Source organism: Xenopus laevis, chromosome 3S (assembly GCF_017654675.1).
Source record: "Xenopus laevis strain J_2021 chromosome 3S, Xenopus_laevis_v10.1, whole genome shotgun sequence".
Classification (NCBI taxonomy): Eukaryota; Metazoa; Chordata; class Amphibia; order Anura; family Pipidae; genus Xenopus; species Xenopus laevis.
The window spans coordinates 65535233-65551487 of record NC_054376.1 but is presented as its reverse complement, the minus strand read 5'-3'; the positions used below and the strand labels follow the sequence as shown (position 1 = coordinate 65551487).

Below are 16255 nucleotides of genomic sequence, written 5' to 3'. Positions count from 1 at the left end.
TATATATAAATATAAATATATATATATAAAATATATATATATATATAAATATATATATATATAAATATTTATATATATATTTAAATATATATATATATAAATATATATATATATAAATATATATATATATATAAATATATATATATATATATATATATATATATAAATATATATATATATAAATATATATATATATAAATATATATATATATATATAAATATATATAATATATATATATATATAAATAGGGAGGGAAAGTGAAGGGAGGGAAAGTGATGTCATAGGTCAGGAATGTTAAGTGGATAAACAGTATGCAACAAAAGGGGCGTGGGAGTAAGGTGAAGTGAAACCATCAAAGAAAAAAGGGGAGGTTAATAATATATACATATCAAGGCAAGCAGTAATTGCAGAAAAAGTACATGTTAACATTAATATATACAGAGATTAATAAGAGCTCCAACGCTGACTTGACACAAATAGTGAAATTTAGACAATATCGGTAGTTCGTTACTCAAAGTCAATGCAACATAAAAATATATGAGTTCATAATAGAGATACAAGTCCCTTGACAAAGTAGATGTATAAAGCGATACAAAGTTGTATCTACGCTTGAGGGAAAGAAACATTGTGTGATGTCTGTTAGTTAACGCATTGATCGCCAGGTGGGTCATCATGGAGGGAAATGTCAAGTAGTGACAGATGTAATGGCGGTTCCACAGCGGTTACCTGTATTTGTCGACTGGTCCGGCCGTAAAAGTGCTGGAACGTGGTGTACCTTGTTGTGGGCCATGAGATCCATCAGATCAGAGGCAGGAGATCGGTAGCGTGATGCGCCTTAGAGTGCGCAGCGGTGTGGAGCATCCAGTGGTGCTGCGGCTGTTTGAGAGCTACCGTGGATATCAGTCGGGGAAACAGCAGAGAGGTTTCGCTTGTATTCAAGGCGTGGAGTCCGCGGGAATGGTCATTATGGAGATGAAGTAAGGGGTGTGGTATCAGCAATAGATCTGGTGTAGTTCAGGCTGGCTGTAAACTCAATGTGAAGGTGAGCGTCGCTAGGGCCTGGAAGGATAGCAACGAGATCAAGTTCAAGGATCAAAGTTCACTTATTTCTAACAGGAGAAAAATAATCACAAAGTAATAGATAACAGGATCACAACTAGCGATCTACAGGTATTAGGTACGGAACTGAATGGGGAATAGTCTGCTGTGAATAAAAGGGAGATGAATGTGTATCGTGCTGCAGGCTCATGATAATTGCGAGGGGAGGTACACATAAGGAAGGAACATAAGGAAGGGTGGGTATGGGTACGTATCGGCAGTGGCAGAAAGTGGCGAGGCGATGGTACGTGCTCCTGAGCTGATGATACGTGCTCCTGAGCTGAGGCGGAGTCTGTCCGAGTGGCTAGAAAGCAAGCCAACGGTAATGCCAAGTGATGCTGTTAAAGTAGATGGCTCAACCTAAATTTGGCTAGACCATTATTTTTAATAAAGGTTATGGTGAAAGAGCCAGGTTTAAATATGGTAGGTCCTGGGGGACATGTTCAAAGAGAACCAGCATCTGTAACCTGAAGTGCACTGGGCAAGGGGTCCGGTCATCCACCTTGAGATCGCAGGGGCATTCAGACACGTGACCCTCCCGAGTAATGTGCACGACTGGAAGTGTATCATTGGGGGTACATCCACCTAGCTGCAAATAGGGTCTAAGAGACCACAAGGAATGCCTCATATGTGCCAGAAGCCAGAGCATGGGGGGTATTGGAAAGACAGGGGGTGGGTAACAAACAGGGGAAACTAACACAGGGTAGAGGGAAACTAACGCATGGTAAAGGAAAAACCATGCGTTAGTTTATATATATATAGAAGTTAAAAATACTTCGAAATTCGACCCTCGGATTGAAATCCTTCGACTTCGAATATCGAAGTCGAAGGATTTAGCGCTAATCCTGCGATCGATCGATCGAAGGATTTTCCGTTCGATCGAACGATTAAATCCTTCGAATCGAACGATTCGAAGGATTTTAATCCAACGATCGAAGGAAAATCCTTCGATCAAAAAATCACAGGCAAGCCTATGGGGACCTTCCCCATAGGCTAACATTGACTTCGGTAGCTTTTAGCTGCCGAAGTAGGGGGTCGAAGTTTTTTTTAAAGGGGAAGTACTTCGACTATCGAATGGTCGAATAGTCGAACGATTTTTCGTTCGATTCGTTCGATTTCGTTCGAATTCGAACGAATTTAACCAATTCGAATGGTCGAAGTACCCAAAAAATACTTCGAAATTCGAAGTATTTTTCATTCGAATCCTTCACTCGAGCTTAGTGAATCAGCCCCTTAAAGTTATTAATGAGATGCACAAAACACAGGAGTATGTTTTCGATTGACTCCTTGTCTGGATGGTTTAAACGCTGCTAATCCTGGCTAAGCTTTAGCAATAAAATAAAACTCGCTAGGCTGCATTTCCTGGCAACCACGGCTAGAGGATTTCTCTGTGCTTGGATGCTGAAGATCTCTAAGTCATAGAAACAATCACCCACTTCACCAGTTTGTAATCTGGCCCTGCCACGTGTATCAGACAATATCTCAAATATAGTAAAAGCTTGTTCCACCACACATGATGATGATGATTTTGCCCATTGTACCTCTTCCAGTATTATGGGAATGGCAATAACTACTACCTCAGAAGAGAAAGGAAACACTTCCAAAATACAGTTGTCGCGCATCAAAATTATTTAGACGCCCATTGATTCAATGTGTTTTGCGAATTTTTTCCATTTCGCACATTGTTTGGCGAAACGGGACAGATTCGCCCATCAATATTTAACACCAACAGCGGGTTCATGTTTGTTCTAGCAACTCACATCACTTTGTGGTAAACATTTTCCAGCAGCATAACTTTGACATCCCAAACTTTTCTCTTGTTCAAAATTTAGCAAACACTTCTTTCAAAGAACCTTTTCTGCTTTTCTTCCCATTTCTGCACTTACACCGTCCTACAGCTACTGCAAGCCACAACATAGGTAGTTTAGGCTCACAGTACACTTTTTACAACTTCACGGTTGTCAGCCATCAATCTTGCCTTTAAGATGATGCATGTCGCTTTGAATTTTCAAGCATTTGCTTTTCCTAGCAACTTTTGCCCACAGCCTCCACCATTAAGCTTGAAGGATCCACAACATACACTTTCTTCACATTTAGGCAGTTTTTTTTAAACACAGGGGTGATCATTACAGCATACAAAACATAAACCATAAAAATAATTTCTGCACACTGGGCGCTACCTTTATACATCTGATGAGTTTCTTCACTAAAAGAGCGCCTTGTGAACTACCAGCAAAACACATAAGGGGGGTCCACCCATGTACTCACAATACTTCTTTGGGGGATTGCTCAGCCCCTTGGCTTTCACAGTCACTTCAGACTCTCAAGTCACTTGGACTCCCTCTGCTCCTTGGTAGTTCCAAACACAGACAGGTAACCTTCATGCAGTGCCCTGCTCAGAGAAACCTTCCTAACACTCTCATTAGAATTAAGTAATTTTCCACAGGACAGCTTTCCTGTGGAAAGTGAGCTCCAATATGTGAGCTGGCCTAATGGATTGGAGCAACTGGCTTGCCTGTTCCTGTTAGAATATTCCAGTTTATAAAATTATTGTGGAGAAATTAAAGGCAAAACTCACCTTTTTGTTACCCATTTCAGCAAACCTTTTTTGTGTAATCCTTGATGTAGCTAAGGGGCAGATTCACTAAGGGTCGAATTTCGAAGTTAAAAATACTTCGAAATTCGACCCTCGAATTGAAATCCTTCGACTTCGAATATCGAAGTCGTAGGATTTAGCGCTAATCCTGCGATCGATCGATCGAAGGATTTTTCGTTCGATCGAACGATTAAATCGTTCGAATCGAACGATTCGAACGATTTTAATTCAACGATCGAAGGAAAATCCTTTGATCAAAAAAAGATTAGCAAACCTATGGGGACCTTCCCCATAGGCTAACATTGACTTCGGTAGGTTTTACCTGCCGAAGTAGGGGGTCGAAGTTTTTTTTAAAGGGCAAGTACTTCGACTATCGAATGGTCGAATAGTCGAACGATTTTTCGTTCGATTCGTTCGATTTCGTTCGAATTCGAACGAATTTAACCAATTCGATGGTCGAAGTACCAAAAAAATACTTCGAAATTCGAAGTATTTTTCATTCGAATCCTTCACTCGAGCTTAGTGAATCGGCCCCTTAGTGTTTCAAAGTCTGAACAAGTAACAACACATTTGGTGAAGGTGAAAAAGTTGATCAGAAAATATATTTTTATTATTTTTTATTAGGAATCCTGACTTAAAACAGACAAAATCTAGGGCACAGATGTCAATATGCAACATTTAAATACAGTGAAAGATAATATAACATCAGGTTGCATTACATAAAAGTCATCAAGTGCATTTTAATACACAGGCCAATAGATAAGGTTTGTCTAACAAAACATGACACATGCCACTTAACATGATAGGAAGAGAGTCCAATAGAAATCTTTATAAATTTAATGTAACCCAAGTGGATATAAAGAATAACTGCAAAACAAGCAAACGATCATGTTATGTTTTATATTACTTTGTGTTGTCTCCCGAGGCTGTATAATAAAATGGGTTAAGATGCTTTTTCTCCACAAACAGGACTTCTACCCTCCTCTCCCAAGCAGACTCTGGAAGAAAACAACAGATAATTTAGAGGAGGATTGTAAGCAGAGCACCTTTTTCCTGTTCATGCATTGATTAGTCTTTGCACTGATGCACCTTTCGGCTGGCTCACCTAATTTTTTTGTTAAAGGTTTAGCAGACAAAAATAAAAAGGCAAAAAATATCAGACAGAGGCACCGTCTAAAACTAATAACACTTTTATATGAATGTGAAACATCATTATATGTATGTTATGAATTAATCTCCCACTATGTTAAAGTAATTTGCTATGAAATATAGTGCCAAAATGAAATGTCCTTGTCCAGCTCTATACACAATTGTACTATACACATCATGGTGGTGAAACTGGTTTGCTTTAGCATCACATTTGACATTTAAAGATTCTTCGCAAAACACAAGATTTGCACTCCTTATCTCTATCAAAGGAGGTTTCTGCACTTTTCCTTGGAGAGTAGAGGAAATTACATGCAAAAGATACCATGGACTAACCTCTTAAAGATTAAGCAAATTCCGTGTTTTTAAACGTTCTTGGGATGTTAGTTCCTAAACTTTCATTTCACAAGATTATCGAAGGGGCAAGATGCAGATCCCCAGTGTGTGTATACAATATGTTTTCTCTTTTCCTTCCAGCAAACTTTGTACCTTACGTTCTCAAGCATTAAACTTTTTCAATATTGCAGTACAATTGCAAAATTAAAGGTGTTTGATCACTGTTGTCCAAGAGGTTTAAACCTTACCACTCCTGCCATATTCTCTGAGCAGTTGATGATAAGTTACTGACTGCAACATATTAAAGAACACAGTAAACCCAAAAGACTAAATATAGACTGTATATCTGTGTCTAATATTTGTTGCTTACTATAAAATATAGAAAAAGTGGAAGATTTAAAAGAAGTGTATAAAAATACATATGTATATAATGAAATATAAAAATTTGTTAAAGGAAAACTATACCCCCCAAACAATGTAGGTCTCTATAGAAAGATATTGCATAAAACAGCTCATATGTAAAATCCTGCTTCATGTAAATAAACTATTTTCATAATAATATACTTTTCTAGTAGTATGTGCCATTGGGTAATCATAAATAGAAAATTGCCATTTTAAAAAATAAGGGCCACCCCCTGGGATCGTAGGATTCACTGTACTCACAAACATACCAACAAACCATACTTGTTAGGTCACATGAGCCAATTAACAGACAGAGTTGTGTCTTTTTCTTCAACACTTCTTCCTGTTACAGTTAGAGTTGTAGTATTTCTGGTCAGGTGATCTCTGAGGCAGCACACAGACCATCACAAAATGGTGGCTCAAGGCAAGAGATGTAAAAGGCCAATATTTACTTAAATATATATTCCAGTTTGGTAAGATTCTTTAATATGCCACTTAATATGATATGAACTATCTGTTGCTTAAGTGTTCATTTTGGGGGTATAGTTTTCCTTTAAGACAGCAGTAGAAGTACATCAGTGAATTTAGCTGGAGGAGATGGTGGAAAATACAGACAGAAAGAGAAGGGGCAAATGCAGGGCACAGGGAAGGCTAGGCAAAAAGAGTTGTAGGGGTGGAAATAAATACAAGGGATCAAAGTGGTGAGATAAAATGAAAAGGACAAAAGAGTTGGGACAAAATACTGGTGGAAGATGGGATAAAGGTTAAAAGGGAAGGAAAACCTTGCTTACACAGCAAGGAACTTCCACGCGCATTTAAAATTTAGCATTACAATAAAAATTAAAAGAAAATTAAACACTGCATTATTTTTAAATAAAACATGTTGCAAATAAGCATTCTCCCTCCCAGCAAACCAAGCTCTGCAGCAGCTTCACACTCACCTGTTTGGCACTGTTGACACAATGCATGTACTGGCTGGCCAATGAAGAGCAGCCAAGAGATTGTTGTGGGTTCTGCTGATAGCAATGGAGAATTTTAGCCTGCAGGTCAGCACACACTGGATGAGCCTCGTATCGTCTAGAAGGTTAAAAAAAAAAAAAAAAGGCATCATCAATTTTGCCTTAATCACAAAAATAAGATTATTTAACTGATCAGGTTTCTTTAATCATATATATTTGTTTAGTACTAGAGTTTGCAGTCTAAATATGCTTATTACATGCTAAGCACAGGATACATCATATCATTTTGAAAACAGAACATAAGAGGAAGGTTAACTAGCCCAGAAGTGACTAGGTTAGATGGTTGTCTATGAGTCAGAGCAATCCTTAAACTATAATGATAACAGATTTTACCGACAGCAGAAACAGGATCACATGTAGAAAAAGGTGCACTGGGGAACCTTATAATTACTTTCCGTCTATAGGATGTGTTACATACTACGCTCCTTTATGCGTGACAATGCTGTACCTGATTAAAATGTGGCACATTCACTGGCCATTGCCACATGTACAGGTGCTTCACACAGTGCTCATGGCAATGGCAAATAAGCACTTATAGACTGATGTAACAACCTGGATGAAGTGCTAAGAACAACACAGATTTCACAGAGCAATTATTTGATACCTTATGATGCAGATTTATCAAAATGGGAAAATGAGATTAGAGCTTGCCACAGAAAAACACACCCACTTTCTATTCAGTCCTATGGGATTTTAAAAGTGTATTTACCAAATGGTGAAATTAATATACTGCACATATTCTTGCATAAAATAGAGGAAGGCATTTAGTACACAGCTGCTGCTTTTCTGTGAAAGGAAAACAAACAGCCAATGCTAGTAATGTAATAAAAATAACTGATGAACTGTCTATTCATTTTATCTTAAAATGTTTGTTGGTTTTTAAGTTACCTCTAACTCCATTTACTATGTATAGCAATGCCCTCGGAGCAAAGTGCTAGTGGCATATTGATGGAAAGGTTATGTCAACCCATAACATACACATTTAAGGAAGAACATGGAAGGTGTGTGTTTTATAAAATGCCAGAGGTGACATTAACAGAGACCCACACATATCACGGCTCTTGGCATGTAATAAATCAAATGAGCCTTTTCATTCCACAGTCAATACCCATTTTAATCCCTGGATATCTTGTCTGCACTCATTGTTTTATCATATGCCACCATATCCATTTCCAGCACTCAAATGTGATATTGATGAGGCCTCAACAATAATGATTCTAATTCCACCAGCAAAGAATTTTCCTGGATTAGCATACAAGAGGAAAGTGCTGGCCTCGTTATTGATCCAAGGTACTTGTTATGCTCACTTAATGCACAGTTTTCACTGTTGGGAAAACTCCAGAAGCAATTACTGTCAGACATACAGCCATAAAACATAGGAACAGATACCAAGTCAAGCAAACATGAAGCCATTGCAACCTCTGCTTGTAAATACTTCATGTAGACTGTGTTATAGATTTTCATGTAAACAGATTTATTTGTTTTTAATATGTTAACAAGGATTTTGCCTTGTACACATGTTGTGATATAAACAACCATTGTTAAAAAAAAGTATAACATATATAAGTATGTATTAAATAAAAAAATAGATCAAAAGATGCATTACTATTATAACTAGTTTTTCAGTTTTTCATTGTATGGGATCGCTTATCCAGAAATCTGTTATACAGAAAGCTCAGAATTATGGAAAGGCCATCTTCCATAGAGTCATTTTTTAAGAAAAATAATCCTATTTTTTTTTCATTTTCTCTATAATAAAAAAAATAAAAGAACTCTGCAGCATGTACTTGACAGTAAAGCTGTCATAAGCTGCATAAAACTAAAATGTAAGTGTTAAGTTCTAAAGGATCCCTATGTACTATGTAAACATGAGTCTTTTTGCCCAGTTCAGCATTAATGGCTATACAGTAGTCATGTGCAGGGTGGCTTGCGCGGGTTCTGGCCAACTTCCGCGCAATGTTCATTGGCGGATTTGGGCTGAACTTTACCCTGTAGTGTCCCGCTTCCACCTCCATACGTGGAATTTTATACAGATGTGCCTGCATGCCCCTCCCCTTCCATGATGTCTGAGCAGGCTAGGGTTGGCACAAGTCTATAAATAAGGAAGTGCACTGGGTTACATCAAGTGCGGGTGCTGAAGGGACAAGTTAAGGCCAGGCGCTTGCAAGGGGACATAATTACACTTTACAAGGACATTAGAGACAAATAGCAGGGGGCATTTTTACCCATAAAGTGGATCACCCCTTTAGACTAGAAGAAAAGCACTTTCATTTAAAGCAGCGTAGGTGGTTCTTCACAGTGAGGACAATGAGGTTGTGGAATGTACTGTCGGGTGATGTTGTGATGGCTGATTCTGTTAATGCCTTTAAGAATGGCTTGGATGATTTTTTGGACAGACATAATATCAAAGGCTATTGTGATACTAAGCTCTATAGTTAGTATATGTATATGTATAGATAATTTATGTGAGAGTAGGGAGGGGTGTGTGTATGGATGCTGGGTTTTCATTAGCGGTATAGAATTTTCTCAATCGCAAGGGTTTTTTTTTTGCAAAATGAACACCCAGAGCAGGTGTTAATGCTAACATTTGCTTAGCGATAATGTGCAATGTTTTAATTGCGAGTAGTGCTAAACATTTGCAAAAACACCATTTTAAGTAACGCTTGAGATTTTATTACATTCCCCCTTTATGTTTTATCAGGCTGAGAAATTATTTTTTGTAATTTGATGGGACAAATATTTAAACATTGTATTATCTCATTCAAATTATTTAACCATAATAATCCATATCAGGCTGTGCTAAATAAGGAAAAAATAAAATGTAAACTTCCGTGAATACTAAGGATTCCCTTTCCACTGACTTCTTCAATAGCAGCTAAGCACATTTTAGGTTTCAAACGCTTCTATTTGCATTTTTGGGAAGTTTTTCATTGATTAACTTCCCAATATTTGGGAAAAAACTCAATTGTGAATACACTTGAGATGTTATCTGTAGAAATGTAATAAATCAGCTGTTTAATAAATGCTTCTTAAGTAAGGAAAACAATACTGAGCAGCTGACTGCAAACTTGTTCAAAATGAACAAAAGCAACTAAGTGATTGTGGTTTTAACCAAAGCAGGCTATGTACTGTGAAAAATAGCCAAGATGCCAATTAAAAAAGTGCAGAGGGTGAAAAAAGGAGAAATAATATCTACTCCTTAATTACTGTGATGATAACATAATAATAAAGCAGTTACACATCGACTAATTGCTATGGGGGAATATAATTTTTACCATGCCAGATGATGCATTTCTTGTTACCATCCCTTTAATTAGCATGGGAAGGAAGGCGAATACAAATGTGGAAATGTACAGTAATTAGTTTGCAAAAGCCAAAATCCTCACCCAAAGCCATGTTCTTTAAGTAATTGCATTCTTTTTTCTTGTGTAAACTTTTCATTAAGGAGGTAGACATCTTCATAATCTAATAAAACTGGTTAGAGTGCAACTTCTAGAAATATTATTCATGAATTAGAATGGGAACCAAAGAATGTTATTGTAGTGCTGTTTTAATGTAATCTGTGTAGTTCAGAAACAAATGCCATGAGCAAAGAGTATGTTATCACAGATTTTTTTGTGCATTGTATACTATCTGCGGGAAGTGCAGGGGTTGTTAATTGATGAGGCTTTTCATGAGTAAGCAGAGGAAAGCTTAATATAATATCTGTGAAGATTAACACTTACTAGATCAGGCTAAAGAGAAAGCCCCTAAGTGCTCATGCACAGAGCATATCAGCAGACAATAGATGTAACATGGCTGCAGGAAAGATATGTTCCTTCACATGCCCTTATTACAGAATTACACAGTGCTAAGTGATGGATTCTCACATCTTGTTCTGGCTTATGTAAGGCTGAAAAAAGCATAAACAAATAAAGGCAGCTGAAAGGCCAAAGTCAGTCCACAAATTTAATCAGGAGCTTGGCAAGCAGAAAAAAGAACACCATCACAAATTGGAGGGCTCGGGCATTGCCTATGGCCTTCATGCAGCAGGCCTATTAGACATTTTTTTTTAACCATCAACTGCAGGATGGTGGATAATAATTGTACGTTCCTTTAGCAGGGCCTGCTTTACCTTTTGTATTAGTTATTCGTTGCTTTATACTGTATGTAAATCTCTATTTTCAATGCATGCATCCATTTATTGTACAGTGTCGCGTAATGTCAGTGCATTATAAATGTGTTAATAATAAGTAATACAAATAATAGTAATTAGAAATTGCCACTAGTAGCTGATCAAGTTAAACTAAAAGAAAACACGCTGACCTGTCAGCATTGTGAGCAAAGAGGGTTTTATGGGGAAACTAGACTGCTATATTATTAAAGGGGAACCAGACTAGTATATTATTAAGCACTGATCTAGAATACTCTGTTACTTTATAGTACTTTATAGTACTCTGTTTCAGTTGACAATAAATATGTTCTTTCTCAATATTTTATGGAATACAAATGACATTATGTGTGGTGTAAAGGATTCAGTGCAATCCTGCTACAATATTGGGGACATAGGGGTATAGTTTCACTTCTCAAAGTGTGGCACGCTGTTGCCATTAGGTTGTAACGTACATGGAAACAACCCTCCGCAATACATTGTAAATATTTCATGAATGATTGCTGCAGTTACTATTTTTCCTCTGAGCTTTTAACCAACCACACAGCCTTACTTGAATCTGGCCTCCACCTCACTGGCAGCTTTTTGGTATTGTTCAGTGGTAACCTTGTAAAACTGGGCACTCTGCAAAACAAAAGAAAAATAACATCTATATACATCATAAGACAAGTCATATCAGTAAAATACATTTACAAACCGAGGTTCAAGCAGTGCATCAGGGGCCACTAGTGATGCACAAGGATGTTTCAAGATCACACAGGTCTAGCATTTGGGGAACCTTTTCTTGATTATGATTCAAGTTTTTGGAACCCATTCACAGATTCAGTACTAAATGTTTAATATACAATTTATGAAAGGATTTCACTGGTTCATTTAAATGTTGAGTCATTACGAATGCATTTTACAAACACTGTATTGTGTGGTTCGTTTTGCACAGTTTCTTAAGAGACATGTACATGTAAAATTATCTAGCTTTCTTCAGTCTTCATATAGTCAGGGAGTGTTAAGATGCATAATATAGATACAGGGTGCTAATTCTGCAGAAGCCAGAGAAAACATATGCAATATTTTCAGATTAGGATCCGCACATACTTTGGTATTCCAATGCATACTGGTCATCAGACCCCTGTCATTCATATTTAGGATTTTTGGCCTTGGTAAGAATGTAAAGATATGCAGAGCATATGATGCTGTAAAATGCAAGTTTCTGATTTACAGAATTATAAAAAAAATTAAGCATTGCTTTGTAGTTTGGAGTAAGAGATATTTACCAATTTTTGCACAATGTGTTCTTCAGAGAAATATTGGATTTCTGAGGGTGGGCTTAATTTTTTGCATTTTTTAGCACACACAAAATAGGAAGCATGTTTTTGCAGTGGTAGATATATATATGCCATAGAATGTGCACAACATACATTCTGGGGTGTTTACACAGACCATAGTTTTTATAGTTGTGCAATCCTTTGCATAATCGACATCAATCTATTCAGAAGATCAAAGGCATTTTTATTTAGAAAGTTTTATTTTGTAATATAGATAATATACTGTAAAATGCAATCTTTCAAGCAGTTTTCAGATATATATCTTTTTTTAAAACCACTAAGTTTAGTGCAATACATGTACTTTTCAAAAATAAATTGTTTTCTGAGGTAATTTTTTTGTGACTTTACCCTAGATAAAATGCAGTAAATATGCTGGCTACAATTACAACTCACTATTTTATTTATGGGGCCTCCACATGCCACATACTTTGGTAATCCTACGCATATGTGGCATCAAACTGTTCAGTGGAGTGATATCACACCCCTTCCTTTCCCAACAGCCTAACAACAGAGCAATGAGAAGGTAAACAGATAACAGCCCCCTTACACAAGATAACAGTTCCTTGATACACATGAGAATAGCACTTAATAGAAGAAATCCAAGTCCCAGTGTGACAGTTACACCGAGTTGGGAGAAAAAACGGCCTCTTTTTTGAAAGCAGAGGATCAGGCAAAATCCCCCAAGATAGCTGCCTACACACCAATATTACAACTAAAAAAAAATTTTTTATGGTAGAGGGAAATATTGTGATTTGGATAAAATAGAATCTATGGGAGAGGGTCTTTCTGTAATTCAAAGCTTTCTGGATAATGGATTCCATACCTGTATTTAAGATCTGCATAATAGGCCAAATAAAGAAAGACTTTAAAGTGATACTGACACCAGAAATTAAACTCTTTCTTACATCTATCATAATATTTACCTTGAAAGCTACTTATAAATTTGCCATAAAGTATTTGCATGATGCTTTTACATTACCGGTCTGATGCCCCATGTTCCTGTAGGGGCTGCCATACTTGTGCAGCAGGAGTCCGTTAGCAATAAAAACTCTAACGGAAAGGCTGAGATGGGACAGTCAGGTTGGCAAAACAGTCAGGTTTAGAAACTTCAAATAACAATAACTTACAAAAAACAAACCTCTCAGCAAAAAACAATCAACATGGCCTATAGCTAACTTTTAATGTACATTCATATTTTGAAAAGTAGTTTTTTAGTGTTAGTATCACTTTAAGAAGTATTAGCATAGAGTAAATGCGCCACTGATAAGTAAAATCAATGGTGCGTTCCTAATAGGTGCAGATTCTAGAGTTGCAAATATAAAAGTTCACTCATGCAATGATGGTGTTAATATTCAGCACTTTGGCTCTGTGCTGTACAAAATCAATAGTTGTATGGAAAAGAAGCAGACAGACTGCTGAGCAAGACTGGACAGTCTCCATTTGAGATGATAAATGGCCTTCTATCAAGCCAGTGCCCCCATAATGCCAGCATTTCCTATAGGTTGCGATTTATTTTTCCATTGTCTGATCAATAAAGATGACACAACAGCTGCAAGGATCAATAGCTATTTTTTTTATCATTTTCAGGAAGAGTTTGTCACATATACATTATGCCACTATTGCATTTACCATTATTTAGGCTGTTTTGCTTAAGCTGGTGAAAAGCCACACGTTACAAGAGACAAAAAGGCCCTGGTGATAGAAAGTAGATAAGTCTAGTATGGATTTCAAGAAGACAAAAATTGCTGACCTTGTTACAACAGTGGTTTTTACTACCATCCCTTAGTCACAATTATTATGTTCCAAGACATTTGTGTTGAAGTGTTGCTAAATATTGTTTAGATCCAGAAATGTGACCTGCTCAGTTTCTGAAGGAATGCTAGATTTGAGCAGAAATAAAGAGGGGGATATCTTTTTTCAAATAGCTTCTTCTTATAGATTAGCCAATGCTCTAATACTCAGGATCATTTCATTGAACCTTTAACTGTTACAAATGGTGAATGTTTGATTGTGGTAAAAGACTTTACCAGATGGGTTCAAAAAGGTGATACAGAAATGGAAAATGGTCAATTCATTACAAATCACAAGCCAGTGTATGTACAGCAAGCCACACTAAAGAGGGGAAAGAATTGAAATTTTGTGGTGTTAAATTCTACATGGTACTGGGATGACATCACTCTAGGAAGAGGAGGAGTTTGTAGTCCCAACCTCCTTTACTCCCCACTTACCCTTTATATTGAGGTCTTTTGGTGTGGGACTTATTAGGCTTAATAAAGGGCCTGGAGGGGACAAACTTTACCCCTTTTTTGCAAATGATTATGGGCTAAATAAACTACCTTTGCCACAAGGCAATTGAATGGTGAGCTATTTTCTACACATATAAATCAAACAATTGAAAGGTTTGCAAAATACACTGCCGTTTTGAAAGATTTCATTTTCAAAACTATGTTGTTATCACCTAGCTAATGTTTATTTTCACTGCAGTTCTACTACAGCAATAGGTTACTTGGACCATTAAAACACTCATTGTCAATAAGAAGTGTATATCAAAGCCTTTTACACATCAGTAAATGTCACTTAAGACCTCACATCATATGTAAATCGTTCTGCTGTTTCTAATACACTTCTAGTTAGTTATCTTTCCTAGTGATTGCATCATGAAGTGTCACAGCTCATCTAGATGATTAACTGACTTTTTGATTACTCTGGTTTTTCCAATTAAATGCTTCCTATTTTGTACAAAGAATGGAAAAAGCAGAGACAACGATAATAAAAGAAGATGACAAGAGAACAGATTAGTATCAGCAAAAACTTCTCATAATCAAGAGAAATTATTATACATTTTTGCAGGCAGATGATGCTGGTCAGCTTTTAAATAGTAAGAAAACCAGAGAGAAGTTTTTTTTAAGAACAAAAATGGAAATGAAACAGGAAGCTTGGTCATTGTAAAAATGGCTTGTTAATGGAAAATCTACTTTATAGTGCATAAACCATGAATAGCTAGTATATCATCACATTCTGTGTAAATTAGATTTTTGTTTAAATAAAAAAAAAAAAAATACACATTCATCTTGAATAAGCATAGCTGTATTCTAGTGTTCTGGATGATAGGTTACATGATAACAGATCCATTACATGAAGTGTCCATAAAGTATTGAATCGCTTGGCAGTTTTTGTGTTTTATAGTCATAAAACATGGAATCACAGTGGGTTTAACTTTGTATTATGACACCATTCAACAGAAATAGATTCTTTTAATGCCCAAGAGAAAACAGATTTCTGCAAAGTAAATTATTAAATTCTCTTTGAAATCTAACAAAAAGTTTGTTTGTACGGAAGCAGAATCTTCACAAAATTACAGACACGAGGAAGGAAGAAAAGTTCTATATATTTGTGGCATGTTTCTGCTTTAATTTAATGATGGTGACTGACATAAAGATGGTACATTTCTAAAGCAGTCAGAAAAAATGGCTATGTTTTCTGCGGATGCCCATACCCATGTGATTTTGAGTTGCCTTTTCCTTTAAAGTAACATTGTTTGTAATATACTCCATTTTTCAATCCTAGATTTAACAGATACATATTTTCTGTGCACAACCACAATTGTTTTTAAGTACTACCATAGGTCTGGACATTAAAAAAGATTAACTCAATTGTGAGAAAATATCTCCTAAAGGCACATAAACATAATATGAACAGGGGACAAAACCTTTTAGTTAGTGTATATGGAGAGGTTTGTGTTGCAGAGAATTGTGACAATGGACACATTTCATCCTGACTCTCCCAAAGCCTTGTACTGGTGTAGACTAATTGCTACAATAGACAGTTTTTAACTGATCACTGACCAGATATGCATTTGAATATAGTTGTGGCAAAAGTGATCTTGGTTTGTGGTTTTGTATTTGTTTTTAGACTGTACTGAGTAACTCACTGGTGTTATATAAAAAATAAAGATGAGATACAAGAGACTTTCAAATATATTATAAAAGTATACCTCAGGATGCCCACATACTACAGTACCCCCCAGAATCACTGATATTTCCTCACCTTCCATAGTAAAAGTGCCAACAGAGAAATTTAGAAAAGAGTTTAAGTAGTCCAGTCTCCTGACTCGGCGATTCCCTGCAGCCCGATATTCCATAATCCTTTATTCCCCCAGGTCAAAACCTGATGGCCTCTTATTGG

The 16255-nt window shown here is 36.6% G+C and overlaps 1 protein-coding gene across 1 annotated transcript in view; it reads right to left on the bottom strand.

Moving 5' to 3' along the window:
• Window positions 1-4295: 4295 nt before the first annotated feature.
• chchd3.S (coiled-coil-helix-coiled-coil-helix domain containing 3 S homeolog) overlaps window positions 4296-16255 on the bottom strand; it is a 34577-nt gene continuing 22617 nt past the window's right edge. Inside the window, 3 exon segments of the mRNA NM_001085986.1 lie at window positions 4296-4693; window positions 6521-6656; window positions 11302-11372. Coding sequence (NP_001079455.1) covers window positions 4670-4693; window positions 6521-6656; window positions 11302-11372 — 231 coding nt within the window. The 3' untranslated portion in view covers window positions 4296-4669.